General features: G+C 41.1%; 1 protein-coding gene across 1 annotated transcript in view; it reads left to right on the plus strand.

Moving 5' to 3' along the window:
• Window positions 1-4,271: 4,271 nt before the first annotated feature.
• Window positions 4,272-15,847, plus strand: part of LOC119789374 (chloride anion exchanger-like) — a 31,168-nt gene continuing 19,592 nt past the window's right edge. Inside the window, 12 exon segments of the mRNA XM_038294238.1 lie at window positions 4,272-4,501; window positions 4,607-4,746; window positions 6,534-6,644; window positions 6,846-7,006; window positions 7,096-7,260; window positions 13,093-13,245; window positions 13,365-13,447; window positions 13,526-13,616; window positions 13,618-13,674; window positions 13,831-13,944; window positions 14,031-14,108; window positions 14,193-14,288. Of these exon segments, the coding sequence (XP_038150166.1) occupies window positions 4,335-4,501; window positions 4,607-4,746; window positions 6,534-6,644; window positions 6,846-7,006; window positions 7,096-7,260; window positions 13,093-13,245; window positions 13,365-13,447; window positions 13,526-13,616; window positions 13,618-13,674; window positions 13,831-13,944; window positions 14,031-14,108; window positions 14,193-14,288 (1,416 nt within the window). The 5' untranslated portion in view covers window positions 4,272-4,334.

Below are 15,847 nucleotides of genomic sequence, written 5' to 3' on the forward strand. Positions count from 1 at the left end.
ATTTCAACGTATATTGTGCAATTATGATCTGTGAACAAACAGTGAATTAATCAAACCGAAAACTCTTCCAAATATGGAATGCAAAAGAAGTCAAAACACATTTCAGTTAAAAACTCTTTACTATTGTAATCAAACTCAGATCAGCTAAGCTACACAAAAAGGAAGCAAAAAATAGATTAGAAGCACAATCAATCAAATAAAATTGCAATGGGTTCAAACCAATTTAAAATACGAATAATAATTAAGAGGTGAATAAAATATTTGGTTAAAAAAAATGTTTCATGAAATTTTTTGCTTCGTCAGAAACCAAAAACCTTTAGTTAATTGATTCCTATAGTCTTATTGAATTTGCAGCTAGGATACATGAGGGGACTCATCTTAAAGGATTCTTCAGTCATATTTAGGTAATTAAAATTTTATGAACATATGATAAAATCACAAACGGCAGTGTTGTTTTTGACAGCCATCTTAAATTTAGTCTTTTGTGGGAGTTTTAGTTGGTTTTAGTCGACTAAAATTTAAAAAGGTTTTAGTCAGTTTTATGTCGGAAAAAAAGTGAAACTTTACCATTTGTAATAAAAACCAGATTCTTCCCCAGACTGGCAGCTCTATCCTAGATGCTACAATAGCTGGGTATAGAATGCTGCCGTGCAGATCATCATTGCTGTTGGGCAAAAAAACTTTGATTTAATGAATTCAAATAACTTTTTTATGAATTAATGCCCTACTTTATAAAAAAAAGTGTCTCACAAAAGCTGTGAAAATAGCAGATCTTGTTCAACACATCATATTGGTTAATATAGCAGACAGACAAGCTAACAAAATATACAGTAAAAGAATGATTTTAGAAATATACGGTTTCCATCCCAAAGCAAATACTTCCTGATCTACTATGAATTATGCATAAAGACAGATCAATAAACATCTTCATTGCTCCAAAATGCCCCAGGGTCAACAGATGAAAAATAGCATTTTGGCTAATTCTGGTGCATCTGCAGGAATGCTTACTAATGTACACTTTCCTGTCAAATAAATAAATCTAAAAAATCCAAAAAAGCAAAGAACAAAAAATTCTTCTTTCTACTTTGGTAGATTTTGCTTTATTTCTATTTAAAAGCCTTCAGCTGTAAAAGCCTTCAGCTGATCCAAAATGCTGCAGCCAGAGTTCTGATTAAAATGAAAAAGAGAGATCATATCTCTCCTATCCTGGCTTCTCTTCATTGGCTTCCTGTTAAATCAAGAATAGAATTTAAAATCCTCCTTCTCACATATAAAGCCTTAAATGGCCAAGCTCCATCTTATATCAGAGATCTGATTGTTCCTTATGTTCCTAACAGAGCACTTCGCTCTCAGTCTGCAGGTTTACTAGTGGTTCCTAGAATTTCTAAAAGTAGAATGGGAGGCAGATCTTTTAGTTATCAGGCTCCTCTCCTGTGGAACCAACTACCAGTTTTAGTCCGTGAGGCAGACACCCTGTCTACTTTTAAGGCTAGGCTTAAAACTTTCATTTTTGATAAAGCTTCTAGTTAGAGTGGCTCAGGTTATCCTGAGCTATCTCTATAGTTATGCTGCTATAGGCTTAGACTTTTGGAGGACATAGGGACCCCCATTTCATCATTCTGCTTCATTCTCTCTCTGTTCTCCTATTCTGCAGAATCTGTTAGTTCAATCTCTAACCTTCTGCTCTCTCTGCTTTTCCTCAGAGTAGCTTTGCCTCGTCTGTTCCTGTTTGGCTGTGACGTCATCCTGGAAAAAAACATCAGCTGTGCTGCTTCTATCAACACCCTTGTTAATAGATGTTGGAGATCGGCCTGATTTCCAGTGTGGTCCTGTTTCTCTGACCGTGACTGAGTGGATGTGCTCTCTTCGTCCTCTGGCATGGGAGCTGCCTTGGAGCTCGTCTGCCTGGCTGTGTGTTTCCTGGACGGGGCCGCCTTTTACAGCTGCTTGTATCTCTGCTTCTGTCTCCTTGAACCCCAGTCGGCCTCGGCAGATGGCCGCTCACACTGAGCCTGGTTCTGCTGGAGGTTTCTTCCTGTTAAAAGGGAGTTTTTCCTCTCCACTGTCGCTACAAGCATGCTTAGTGTGGGGGATTGTATTTGAGTCAATGAGTCAATGCAATCAACTGGTTTTCCTTAGATAGAAAACTTTGTATCAATTTGACTGTATGATCTGGTTGAACTGTAAAGTGCCTTGAGATGACATGTGTTGTGAATTTGGCGCTATATAAATAAACTGAATTGAATTGAATTGAATTTCTGAGAATTTCCCCCTCGGTTACTGCTTCTCAGGGGTCAAAGTAGAGTTAAATTCAAAGGCTTTGAAATAAAAAGATACAGCGAGAAACTACATAATTGTCTTATAATGCCATGGCAACCCAGACCTTCTGTCATGATGGGTTGTGTTACTAGCCCAAATGCAGAACACACACAGAGGCAGAGGAAAAGTCCAAAGGTTTATTGAACACAGACTGGGTTCTTCCTGGAGGGCATAGAGGACAAAACAGGTTAGGTTCAGGTTCAGGTTAACAGGGAGTCAAGATTCAGGCAGGCAGGTTGGCTCAGGCTTGCTAACCATAACTGGCAAACAATCTGGCAAGGAGTGAAGTTCTCCTCCAGCTTAAGTAGTTCCTCTTGATGAGCAAATGGGGAACAGCTGTTGCAGGTGAGCACAAGCTCTCAGAAAGGGATCCACGGCACCCTCTGGTGGGCAAACCTCTGGATCCCAACACCTACATTGAATGAATATGCAAAATAAAATGTTGAAATATTTAAAGGAAACAGAGAAAATGTTTTAATGACAATACAAGGAAACATTTACCCGTCCATCCATTTTCTAACAGGCTAATCCCAAGTGGGCTCACAATGTGTGCTGGTGCCTATCTCCTAGCCTCGTGAGAACATCCTGATCTCGCGAGCTTTCAAGGTTCCACTCGCAGATCAGTCTGGAGACTCTCCGTTGAAGAAAATTTGGAGCCGTTCACCAAACGAACGTCCAATCAGCGTTGGCTTTGAGGCGGGTTGAGGTGTGACGCAACGAGAAGCGCGACAGTTCAGTCTAAAGAACATGGCGGCTTCAGCCGATGAAACTAGCGTTAGCGTGACTATCGAGCAAGTTTTATGGGAATTACAGAGTATTTCTTCACTAAAAGAAGAGCAAAACACTGCTCTGGAGGCTTTTCTCAGAGGAAAAGATGTTTTTGCTCTTCTCCCGACTGGTTTCGGCAAGAGTTTGATCTATCAATTGGCTCCTCTTCGTCGTCGCTCTGTTAGTACGTCATATGCTCCGTTGATCTGATTGGTTTATTTGGCCCATCTATCACCAACATAGGCCAATCAGCTAACCAGTATTTTCGCCCCTTCCCAAAATTACTTCTACGGAAGGTTTCCAGATGGATATGCGGAGCAAATCCATCTGGCGGAGTCAGGTTACCTATCTCCAGCTGTCAGTAGGCGAGAGGCGGGGTCCACCCTGGACAGGTCGCCAGTCCATTGCAGGGCAACACAGAGACAAACAGAACAAACAATCATTCACACACAATCCCACCTAAGGAGAATCTAGAGAAGCCAATTAACCTAACAGTCATGTTTTTTTTTGGACAGTGGGAGGAAGCCGGAGTACCCGGAGAGAACCCACGCATGCTCAGGGAGAACATGCTAACTCCATGCAGAAAGAAACCGGACTGGGATGAGAGAGATGAGAGAGAAATATTCAAAGATCTATGTACCTTTTCATCTGGATCTTTATCCAAAAATAAACAGAATGCAATGAAATATTTGCTTTGGACATAATTTAGGGATTAATTTTGGTAGAAATTAACGAATATTTAGCATCACCTCTTGTGAGCTGGAAGAAATAAAGCATTAATAGACTAAAGGATATTTTACGCTTGGAAGAGGATGATCAGCCACATGTAGTTTATTAAGTAGCGAGAGCAGGAAGATGAGTGAAATGAACAATCAAGACAAGATCATCCAGTCAAATTGATCCAAAATTTTCTATCTGAGGAAAACCAGTTGATTGCATCCACTGATTGACTATTCAGCAATCCCTCACACTGAGAGTGCTTGTGGCAACAGTGGAGAGACATTACTAATAGCATTCACTGCTGTTCAGTCTTTACTGTTTTTTCCACACATTCCTCACATCTCAAAGGAAAGTTACTGACCAATAAATTCAAAGAAACAATGACAGACAACAACTCAGTAAACTGTAAATTTACGCGTGTTAATCATTGAACGGAGAGAAGACAAAGACGGCACAGCGATGAGACTCATGTCAGATTTCAGCTTTGATGCCTCGACCAAAGGTTCTTCAAAGGATCTCTATGCTTTATGACTCACTGTGACTCTTCAACATCCTCCACTGGAACAATGGTGACTTCCAGAAAACAATATGTGGTTTCCAGGCCGGTGTACTCTGAGGACAGCCTCGCTGAAGATCATGAAAAGATTCAGAGGAAACACAAAGCTCTCACTGCCCATGTTAAGGAATATTTAACGTAAGTGTTCCCACAGACTCATCGGAGATCTCCATATTGATCTTCTGCTGCAGGGTTCCTGCTCTCACCTCACATAAACTTGTGTTTTTGGTTTGATTGAAACAGCTGTGATGCAAAGCGGGCCAAAGCAGCGGTTCTCTCTGCCCTGCCTGTCATTGGCTGGATGAGGAGCTACAGAGTCAGAGAGTGGCTGCTGGGGGATGTGGTGTCTGGGGTCAGCACTGGACTGGTGGCCATCATGCAGGGTGAGGAGATCAATTGCATTCGCTGCAAAAAATCTAAATCTAGATAAGTCATTTTTTCTTAAAATAAGTGCATTTGTTCTTGAATTGAGGAGGAAAAAGAGACATTTTGCCAATGGAACAAGACAATTTACACTTAAAATAAGAAAACACAATTGCATTGTCTTATTTCAAGTGTCTTATTTTAAGAGTGAAATTACTCATTCCATTGGCAAACTATCTCATTTACCTACTCAAATTAAGTTTGAATAAACTTAATTTAAGGCATTTTTACTTATTTCTAGATCGTTTTTGCAGTGTTGTTGGTCCTTTTCAAACAAAACCTCTGGAATCAGCTCACTGCAAAAAAACATCTAGAAATAAGTAAAAAATTACTTAAATTAAGTGTATTTACGCCTAATTTGAGCAGGTAAATAAGATGATCTGCCAATGAAATTAGTATTTTTACTCCTGAAATAAGATAATTAGATAATATACACTTGAAATAAGACAATGCATTTGTTTTTTTCTTATTTTAAATCTAAATTGTCTTGTTGCATTGCACTGCAAAAAATCTAAATCTTGATAAGTCATTTTTTCTTAAAATAAGTGCATTTGTTCTTGAATTGAGGAGATAAAAGAAACATTTTGCCAATGGAACAAGACAATTTAGATTTAAAATAAGAAAACACAATTGCATTCTCTTATTTCAAGTGAATACTATCTAATTATCTTATTTTAAGAGTAAAAATACTGATTCCATTGGCAAACTATCTCATTTACCTACTCAAATCAAGGGTAAATACACTTAATTTAAGAAATTTTTACTTATTTCTAGATCGTTTTTCCAGTGTGGCAAAGTGTCTCATATACCTCATCAATTCAAGAAAAAATGCTCTTAATTTGAGCAAAAAATACTTATTTAGATTTCCATTTTCCTATGGAGGAAGGTTATAAAGAATTATTACACCTATTGAATGATTTAACAGATGTACAGATTGTTACATAAAATCTTAACTGCTTTTTTTGGTCATAGTTCCCATAAAAGCCAAAAAAACAAACAAATAAAACACCCATTTGGCCATTATTTGAAGACGACCATTTCACTATCTTCAGTGAAATCTTATTTTTTAGAGATTAAATGTTTGGCATATTTCATCCCCAGAACTATTAAGTCATTGGTTGCTAATTAAAAGTTCAAACTCACTTAGATAAAAACAACAACAACATAGTGCTTTAAGAATTTGGGGGTAAAGATAAATTCATCCTGGATTTATTCCCATCTGACAAAAGCACCTAAAGTTCAGATCAATTTATGTTTATATGAGATTATACTGAGGCAATAAAGCGCTGAATTGATTTGAGGCTCTATACTCAGCTTTACAAGCAGCACCAATAAATGTGAAGGGCTCTGTGTGTCATAAATGCCGCCAAATTCTAAGAATCAGAACTAGATTAGATTATGTAAGATTTTGATATGATTTTTAAAAAATGGTGTAAATATCTAGATAATATTCTCATTGTTTTTTTTTTTATCAGGCTTCAGAATCTCAAATATTTTCTTGTTGGTTCACTCAGACCGGATATTTAGAATCATTATTCCAGATTTTTAGGCAATGCCAGGATTATCTATCAAATATAAACATATTGCACATTAGATATTTGAGGAAGAAAATGTTTAAGTTTGGCTACATGAGACCGAATGTAAAGGAAAAGGTTGAAAGGATTTAAATTAAAAAGAAAAAAAAGATCAAAAACCTTCCCAGCTTTGTCCCAAACTGGTTTAAATGTTTTTTTCTGGTTTTGTTTAGGCCTGGCCTTCTCCCTGCTGGCCTCGTTGCCTCCCAGCTACGGCCTCTACACGGCTTTCTTTCCTGTGCTAACATACTTTTTTCTTGGCACCTCGAGGCATATATCAGTAGGTATGTTGTGCAAAACAAAAAGATGTTTTATTACCACGGTCATCCTTTCTGATTAAGAAGTATTCTACCAGAGATAAAAAAGACTTGAAGGTCATTTAACTTGAAGGTCCAATTCCTGGAACTATGTAGACCTTATCAAGTTAACCAGATTAGATCTAAGTTAACTATCTTTTTACACTCCCATCTCCACTCTCTCTGAAGGCCCCTTTCCTGTCCTGAGCCTCATGGTGGGAGCGGTGGTGACCCGCCTAGTCCCTGATGAAGGAGCACATGCAAATATTACCGACTTTGAAGGTCTGACCCAGGATCAGAGGAGAGTCCTGGTTGCCTCTTCTATGACTTTCCTCATGGGTATTTTCCAGGTCAGTTGGATCCTCCCTCCATCGTTTTAAGCAAATAAATGCATCTATTCTCTAACCTTCCCCTCTCTGCATATTCTGCCTGAATGCAGCTGGCCATGGGTGTCCTGCAGGTGGGCTTCATTGTCGTCTACCTTTCAGAAACTCTGGTCTCCGGCTTTACCACAGCAGCCGCTGTTCACATCTTGGTTTCTCAACTCAAATTCGTTTTCGGTTTGACTGTTCCGGGAATCAGCGGCCCACTTTCTATAATATATGTAAGTTTAATTTAGGTGCAGTATAATGTTACAAGAAACAAATGTCATTATTGGTACCCAGAGATGGGAAATAATGAAGTAAAAAATACTTTCTTACTGTACTCAAGTAGATTTTTCTGATATTTTTACTTTACTTTACTACTCATTTTTATGGTGGCTTTTTACTTCTACTTCTTACATTTTTACACAAGTATCTGTACTTTCTACTCCTTACATTTTAGAAAATTGGCTCGTTACTTAAAAAAAAAAAATACATAAATAAAAATAAAAAAAATAAAAATAAAAAATAATAACGGTAACTCAATGGAGTTACCGTTATTATTTTTCACGTCATCAATACCAAATTCAATCTAATTGGATGGGAATCTACGTTGCATTTGACACACCACTACAAGATGAATCGACAGATTCGGCGGTATTCATTGGCGGCAAATCATTGCAGCTTGGTGGCGGTGGCGTTAGCATAGTAGCATGGACGACGAGATGATTGAAAATGAACACAACGGAGATCTAGTCCTATTGGCAGACATCCATTTAAAATGTAGGCAACGGCATGAAAAAAGTGGTTTCTACTTTTACTTTTATACTTTAAGTAAATTTACAAGCCTGTACTTTGTTACTTTTACTTGAGTAAAGAAGTTTAATCAGTACTTCCACTTTTACCAGAGTATTTTTTAACACAAGTATCTGTACTTTTACTCAAGTACGGAAAGTGAGTACTTTTTCCATCTCTGTTGGTACCTGACAAAGTTGAGTGCAATGGGATCTGGTTGAGGAAAGCAACACAGTTCTGTGCCTTTATAGACATTGAAGCGTCCTACATATCCTGGAGATTACCACTTATTGAAAGCTGGTGATCCTTAGAGAAATTACTTCTTTTAAGTATACAAGTTTGTGTCTATCAGTAAAAAAAAAAAGTATAGGTCAGCAGAAAGGTTAATGGAATATAAAACTGTCTATCACCCCTTTTGCACAAGTGCCAGAGAAATAGGCAGAACAGCCACAATCAATGACTCCCAGACACCATATCCTCTACTCCTGGGCTCAGTTGCACAGGTGAGTCCTATAGAAGAAATCCCAACTGCATCCAGGGTAACATCGTTCTACTGCTTTTTGAACCATATATGCTGTTCACATTTTGATCACTGCTGCTCTTTATAAATGTAAATGTTCATTTTCATTGTCAGGCTGCTGCCATTCGGCTGGGAAGAGTCATTTTGAATGGCTGCTACTGTACCTGTTCGCAACTTGTCATGTCTCTCCTCTTTTACTCAGACTTGCAAAGCCATAATAGGAGCATCACATCCGACTGTAGAGCCGCCTTGTTGTTAAATATCTTGCCCCACGGAGATACTACGCTAACCTGACTCCGCCAGATGGATTTGCTCCGCATATCCATCTGGAAACCTTCTGTTGAAGTAATTTTGGGAAGAGGTGAAAATACTGGTTAGCTGATTGGCCTATGTTGGTGATAGACGGGCCAAATAAACCAATCAGATCAACGAAGCATATGACGTACTAACAGAGCGACGACGAAAACACAACCTGAAGCCAGGCTACTATTGCCGAAACCAGTCGGGAGAAGAGCAAAAACATCTTTTCCTCTGAGAAAAGCCTCCAGAGCAGTGTTTTGCTCTTCTTTCACTGAAGAAATACTCTGTAATTCCGATAAAACTTGCTCGATAGCCACGCTAAAGCTAGTTTCATCGGCTGAAGCCGCCATGTTCTTTAGACTGAACTGTCGCGCTTGTCGTTGCGTCACACCTCAACCCGCTTCAAAGCCAACGCTGATTGAACGTTTGTTTGGTGAACGGCTCCAAATTTTCTTCAACGGAGAGTCTCCAGACTGATCTGCGAGTGGAACCTTGAAAGCTCGCGAGATCAGGATGGTCTCACAAGGCTAATACTACGCCATCTTAACGGAAAATGAATCAATCCCAATGTGAAAAGGAGTCTTAATCCGATACATCTTCCGTCGCATATACTTGCCTCCTACCATTTCAATTAAAAAGTGAAAACTGGTAGTACTCATACTACCAGTTTACCCCTTAATATTGATCTTAAGTCTTCCAAAAATCCCTGTCAAGATCAGCTAATAACATAAGTGGCACTCCAAATGAGCGCACTAAACTGCTAAATTGAGCAAAGAGCTAACTTGTCCTGTGCCCCAAACCTGCTACTCCCACACAGAGGCCATGATGTTATAACTTATATTGATCAATCTTTCCAGTGTTTATGAGCGATTAAAAAGGGAAATCGAACACAGGTCAGATACTTAGACCTAGAGATGGGACTATATCTCCCTCACCTAGTAACTTTCATTGTTAAACAAAGGTTCCCTGATGGACGTACCCTCAGACCTGATTCAGAAAGCCAGTCAGTGTTTTATGCCGATCAGGACTGTGTTCTTCAGATGTTTTAATTCAATTCCATTGTTTGTTTCCTTCAGCATGATCATCTAGGTCATAAAAGGCCACTCCAAACTTCCTTACAAGTTTGGAGCATTTTTAACCAAAATGCCTTTTCTGAAAAAAACTAAAAAAGAGTCAACGAGGTCATCCATTTAGACTCAAAACTTAAGCGGGCCAAAAAGAATGTCATGATAATAACAAAACCCAACTTGCCAGAATTATTACGAACAATAACCAAAGTGCTTTACAGTCTTGCACAATATAGAAAATTACCCATTCCTTGGCTGGCCCTTGAACTGGTCCTAGAACTGCCCTGACTGGTCCTTGGCTAGTCCTTGCTGGCCTGGACTGGCCCTATGGCGCTATTTTTGGCTTGCCCTTGACGGTCTTGACTGCCTTGACTGAGTCCATGGTTGGTCTGGACTGTGCCTTGATGTTCTTGACTGGTCCTTGGCTAGTCCGGACTGGCCCTTGGCTGGTTTTTGGCTTGCCCTTGGATGGCCTTGACCTGGAAACCTGCTGGTCCTGGCTGGCCCTGCGCACTGGTCCTTGGCTGGTCCTGGATGGTCCATTCGATGGCCTTGGATGGTCCTTGGCTGGCCCTTGGCAGATGTTTGGCTGTCTAGCCTGTCCTTGGCGCACTATGGCTGTTTTAGGCATGGTCCTTGACTGGCCCTTGGATGGTCCTTGGCCCCCCTGCGTCCTTGGCTGGTCCTTCGCTGGCCTGACTGGTCCTTGCTGGCTTGGCTGGTTTTTGGCTTGCTTCGCTGGTCCTTGCATGCACTTGCCTGGTTTTTGGTGGTACCATTGACAGCCTTGACGTGCCTTTGACTGTGTCATTGGTAGTCTGGGAAATGCACCTTGGCTGGTTTTTGGTTGCCCTTGGTGGCCCTTGCACTAGTTCCTTGATGGTCCTGCTGGCCTTGGCTGGTCCTTGGCGGCCTTGCTGGCCCTTGAATGTTTGGTAGTCTGGACATGGCCTAGGCTGGTTATTTGGCTTGCACCTTGACCTGGTACTTGGACTGCCTGATGGTCCTTGGTGGTCCTGGATGGTTCTTGGTGGCCTTTGTCTGGATCCTTGGACTGCCCTTGGTGGTTTTTGGTTGCCTTGAATGGTCCTAGCTGTCCTTGGCTGGTTCTGACCTGTCCCTACAATCCTTTATAAACATAATCTGTAGTTCTATAAGATTTCGTCATGTTTTGAACATAATTCATTGAAAGGTTGAGTCAAGTAAAGAAATCTGCAAGAGGGGGTATCTCCAGTGCTGAAAGTTGAGGATTGTGGTTGATGGAAGTGGCTCCATTTGACACCTGGAGGCGCACACTAAACTGCATAAATTGATGACAAAGAGCAACTTGTCCCTGTTGCCCACAAACCTGCTACTCCCCACCACAAGGCCATGATGTATACTTCATCATTGATCAATCTTTCCAGTGTTTTATGAGGATAAAAAGGGAAATCAGGGAACCACAGGTCAGAACTAGACCTCAGTGATGGGACTATTATCTCCCTCACCCCTAGTAAGCTTTTCATTGTTAAACAAGGCTTCCCTGATGGACCTGCTACCCTCATGACCTGATCTCAGATAAGCACAGTCAGGTGTTTTTTATGCCTGTCAGGTGTTGTTGTTCAGATGTTTTAAAATTTCCACATTTCCATTGTTTGTTTCCTTTCAGCTGATCATCTAGGTCATAACAAGTCACTCCTACTTCCTTACAGTCTTGGCAGTTTTTAAACCACATGCCTTTTCTGAAAAAAACAAAACAAGAGTCAAACCTAGGTCATCCATCTTAGACTCAAAGACTTTAAGCCCGGCAAAAATGAATGTCAATATAATAACAAGAAACGCCAACTTGCCAGAATATATTAAGAAAAATAACCAAAGTGCTTCTACAGTATTAGCCATTAAAAATTACCCCACTTTCCTTGGCTGGCCCTTGACTGGTCCTTGACTGGCCCTTGACTGGTCCTTGGCTAGTCCTTGGCTGGTCCTGGACTGGCCCTTGGCTGTTTTTTGGCTTGCCCTTGACTGGTCCTTGACTGGCCCTTGACTGGTCCATGGTTGGTCCTGGACTGGCCCTTGACTGGTTCTTGACTGGTCCTTGGCTAGTCCTGGACTGGCCCTTGGCTGGTTTTTGGCTTGCCCTTGACTGGCCCTTGCCTGGTCCTTGGCTGGTCCTTGGCTGGCCCTGGACTGGTCCTTGGCTGGTCCTGGACTGGTCCTTCGCTGGCCCTTGACTGGTCCTTGGCTGGCCCTTGGCAGGTTTTTGGCTTGTCCTTGCCTGGTCCTTGGCTGGCCCTTGGCTGGTTTTTGGCTGGTCCTTGACTGGCCCTTGGCTGGTCCTTGGCTGGCCCTTGCCTGGTCCTTGGCTGGTCCTTCGCTGGCCCTTGACTGGTCCTTGGCTGGCCCTTGGCAGGTTTTTGGCTTGTCCTTGCCTGGTCCTTGGCTGGCCCTTGGCTGGTTTTTGGCTGGTCCTTGACTGGCCCTTGACTGGCCTTTGACTGGTCCTTGGCTAGTCCTGGACTGGCCCTTGGCTGGTTTTTGGCTTGCCCTTGGCTGGCCCTTGCCTGGTCCTTGACTGGTCCTTGGCTGGCCCTTGGCTGGTCCTTGGCTGGTCCTTGACTGGCCCTTGACTGGTCCTTGGCTAGTCCTGGACTGGCCCTTGGCTGGTTTTTGGCTTGCCCTTGACTGGTACTTGGCTGGCCCTGGACTGGTCCTTGGCTGGTCCTGGACTGGTTCTTGGCTGGCCTTTGTCTGGTCCTTGGCTGGCCCTTGGCTGGTTTTTGGCTTGCCCTTGACTGGTCCTAGGCTGGTCCTTGGCTGGTTCTTGACTGGTCCCCTACAATTCCTTTATAAACATCAATCTTTGTTCTTAAAGATTTTTCTGTCATGATTTGTGGAAGATAATTCAGTGAAAGGTTGGAGTCAGAGTAAAGAAATATGCAAGAGGGGGTCTCTCCAGTGGCTGGAAGTTTGAGGGGATTTCGCTGGGAGTTGGATGGAAGTGGGCTGCCATTTGGCTGCCATTCGGCTGGGAAGGGCCATTTTAATGGCTGCTACTCTATAAGAGATTCATGAAAAACTCTCAGAGAGAAAGAAACAGTTTTTTTGGTCCAACATAACCTTAGAGGCATTAATGCAGATACTGGCACTTACATTTTTTAGTTTATAAACCTAAATATAATTGTTAACTAGGCTTATTAACTTTTAACTTTACCTTTTAACTTTTCAGTTAGCTTTTTACCACCTTTTCTTTTCAACTTAATTTACAGTAGGTAATATATCATTCAAGGGCTAAATTTAATGTTAACAATTTAAAAAATAAAATCCGCATGCTGTATTTTCTTAAGTAAACACTTTAGTGAGGCAAAAGCAAACTTTTAGAGATGCTGACATGTGGATGTTTTCCTGCCTGACAGACCTTGGAAAAGATCTTTGTCCAGATCACCTCCACCAACATCTGCGACCTGGTTATGTCCATAGTGATCATGGTGGTAGTGTTCATTGTAAAGGAGCTTAATGACAGATACAAAGCCAAGCTGCCTTTTCCTATTCCCATAGAGGTTATAATGGTGAGTTCCTTTGGTCGCTGACCTTTTTTTACCCTCACCTGTCTCTATATTATGAGGTACCCTCTACCAACCTATTAGATTTCACAGCAGCATTAAGAATATCTGTTTCATTCATGCAGACTGTTATAGCTTGTGGAATTTCCTACAAACTCAACTTTGAAGATAGGTATAAGGTTGACGTTGTTGGCAAAATGGTTAGCGGGTAAGTTTGCAGTTCTGCATATTTCTCTCTTGTTGTTTCATAATTCAGATTTTAAATGAGTCTTTTGTCACATGTCAGGTATGAGTCTCCTATTGCACCAAGCGTGGAGGTCTTCCAGGAGAGTGCCGTGGAGGCCTTCCCTGTAGCCATCGTAGGATTCGCTGTGGCCTTTTTCAGTCGCCAAAGTGTACTCTATTAAACATGACTACCCCATCGATGGCAACCAGGTGCGCTCTATGTCTATCCTAACTTGCTCTTGGCTGAGCTATTGGGTTAATTGGCTACTGATGCTTAGAAGTGAGAGTACGAAACTTTCGGGTGTTCAGTTTACCAGTTTTTGTATTTTCTGACCATAACATTGGCCTAATTCCTTGTTACCTCAGGAGCTTATTGCGTTTGGGGTTAGCAACATATTTGGAGCAGCGTTCAGTTCCTTTGCAGCCAGCACTTCCCTCTCCAGAACTGCAGTGCAGGAAAGTTCTGGAGGCAAAACGCAGGTCAGGAATCAAACCCAACCTCATGAGTTGTGCACATTACGCCCTCTTCCATTTTTCCTCATGGTTTACTTGACTTAAAAAATCAGACCGCAGGGCTGATCTCAGCCATAATCGTGATGATTGTAACGCTGGCCCTGGGCTTCCTCCTGGCTCCTCTTCCAAAGGTGAGCTTACAATTGTTTTTCATTTTTGAATAATCTTTCAGTCCCTAATATATGAATTGATGTTAATATTTTTCTTGACTGCAGTCTGTTCTGGGTGCCCTGGTAATCGTCAACCTTAAGGGGATGCTGATGCAGCTCAGAGAAATCCCGTACCTTTGGAGGAGAGACAAGCCGGAGTGTGTAGGTGCTCAGATGTGAAAAGAAGCTAAAATCGCAGTTTTGCTTTTCTTAAAAAAAGTATTTGGCTCATCAAAGATTTCTCTCCTGTAACTTAAAACAGACCAAAGTTATTAATTAATTAATTCCAGCCAGTAGATGGTGCAGAGCACTCCCCTGCTCTCATGCCATCCTTCAACTTCTATGTTTTGCCATAAATCTACTCTCTATATAACTTACTTGTCGGAGGGAAAATGACACTAACACCTAAAACTTTGATGAATGTTTACCCTCATTTCTCATCCTTTGCTCTGTTTGAATCTTAGACACTTAACATCTAGAAGCTATTTCTTTATTATGAAGCAGAACTAGAGTCCACAGTGGCATCGTAACCAGAAGGAAATAATTTAATACTTTGGATCCGCCAAACTTTATAAAACAATTATTTCTTCATGTTATTTTGAGTAAAATTAAAATTCCAGATGTTCCAGGGATGGAAAATCTTTGAAAAAAATATTAATTTCGTTGAAAGTTTCCTGCTCTGACTAATAGAAGGCAGCAAAGGATCACACTACAGTGGGTACTGGTTGGAAATGGATGGTTTCCTGCGTGAATCACGATGTATTTCCTGAGGCCAGTTTTTTTTTTATTTCAAAAAGAACTGCAATGTACCCGGACAACCCCCAGGTGGCACTTGGGAGCTCTGCCGTGCTAAAGGTGACGTTTGTGGGCCTGCAGTCAACTGAAAAGTTTATTGAGACCATTTCCATAAACAAACAAAACCTTATGATATGATGTTTTTGATTAAAATAAAGTTAATGAATTAATTTAACATAGTGACTGCATTATCTTATTTCATGAAAATTTTTGCGTATGGGCGCAGTTATAGATACACCTCCGAACTGTTTATTTCTATTTATCTGCATCTCTATTATTTAATGAAAAATTATTATAATTAATCTTTTTGGCAAAACAACTAACTTAATCAACAAAGGTCCTTAGATCATCCGTCCACTCGATCGGTCGCATGCTCATGGACGTAAACTGGATCATTTTTCATGCATTTCGTGAAACACGGAGAGCGTGAGTGAAGTGTCCATTTCCAACCAGGACCCACTGTACCACCTCCGTGTTTAACTCCTGGTAAGAGGCACGTTTTTACGAATTTTCTAGATAAATTTTATAGGAAAAGTTCAGTCAGCAAGGAATAATCAATGGATCATTATTTATACTTAAAACTAATACGTTTGCAGTAATTTAATGAATTTAGTGTTAATCAGTAAAAAAATAAAAACAATAATTTTCTTTGCGATCACTGAGTCTGGGAGCGGCCATTTTTGCCCAGATATAGTAGCCCCTCCCTCCTGCCATCTTCCAGCAGTGACGTCACGGTGCGGTAAGCCTAGCGCCATTCTCCCCGCTTTACAAGCTAAATCAATGGGAACTACTAGACACATCTGCAATCAACAACAATTATTGAAGATTTCCAGAGGACTTCACCATTGAAATTCACCAGAGCTATAGTGAAACTGACAATGCCCACGTGCATAGCAGCTGGATGCTGGAATACATCGGGTAAAAGT

The sequence above is a fragment of the Cyprinodon tularosa genome, unplaced genomic scaffold (assembly GCF_016077235.1).
Source record: "Cyprinodon tularosa strain WSP-4 unplaced genomic scaffold, ASM1607723v1 ctg337, whole genome shotgun sequence".
NCBI classification, from domain to species: domain Eukaryota; kingdom Metazoa; phylum Chordata; class Actinopteri; order Cyprinodontiformes; family Cyprinodontidae; genus Cyprinodon; species Cyprinodon tularosa.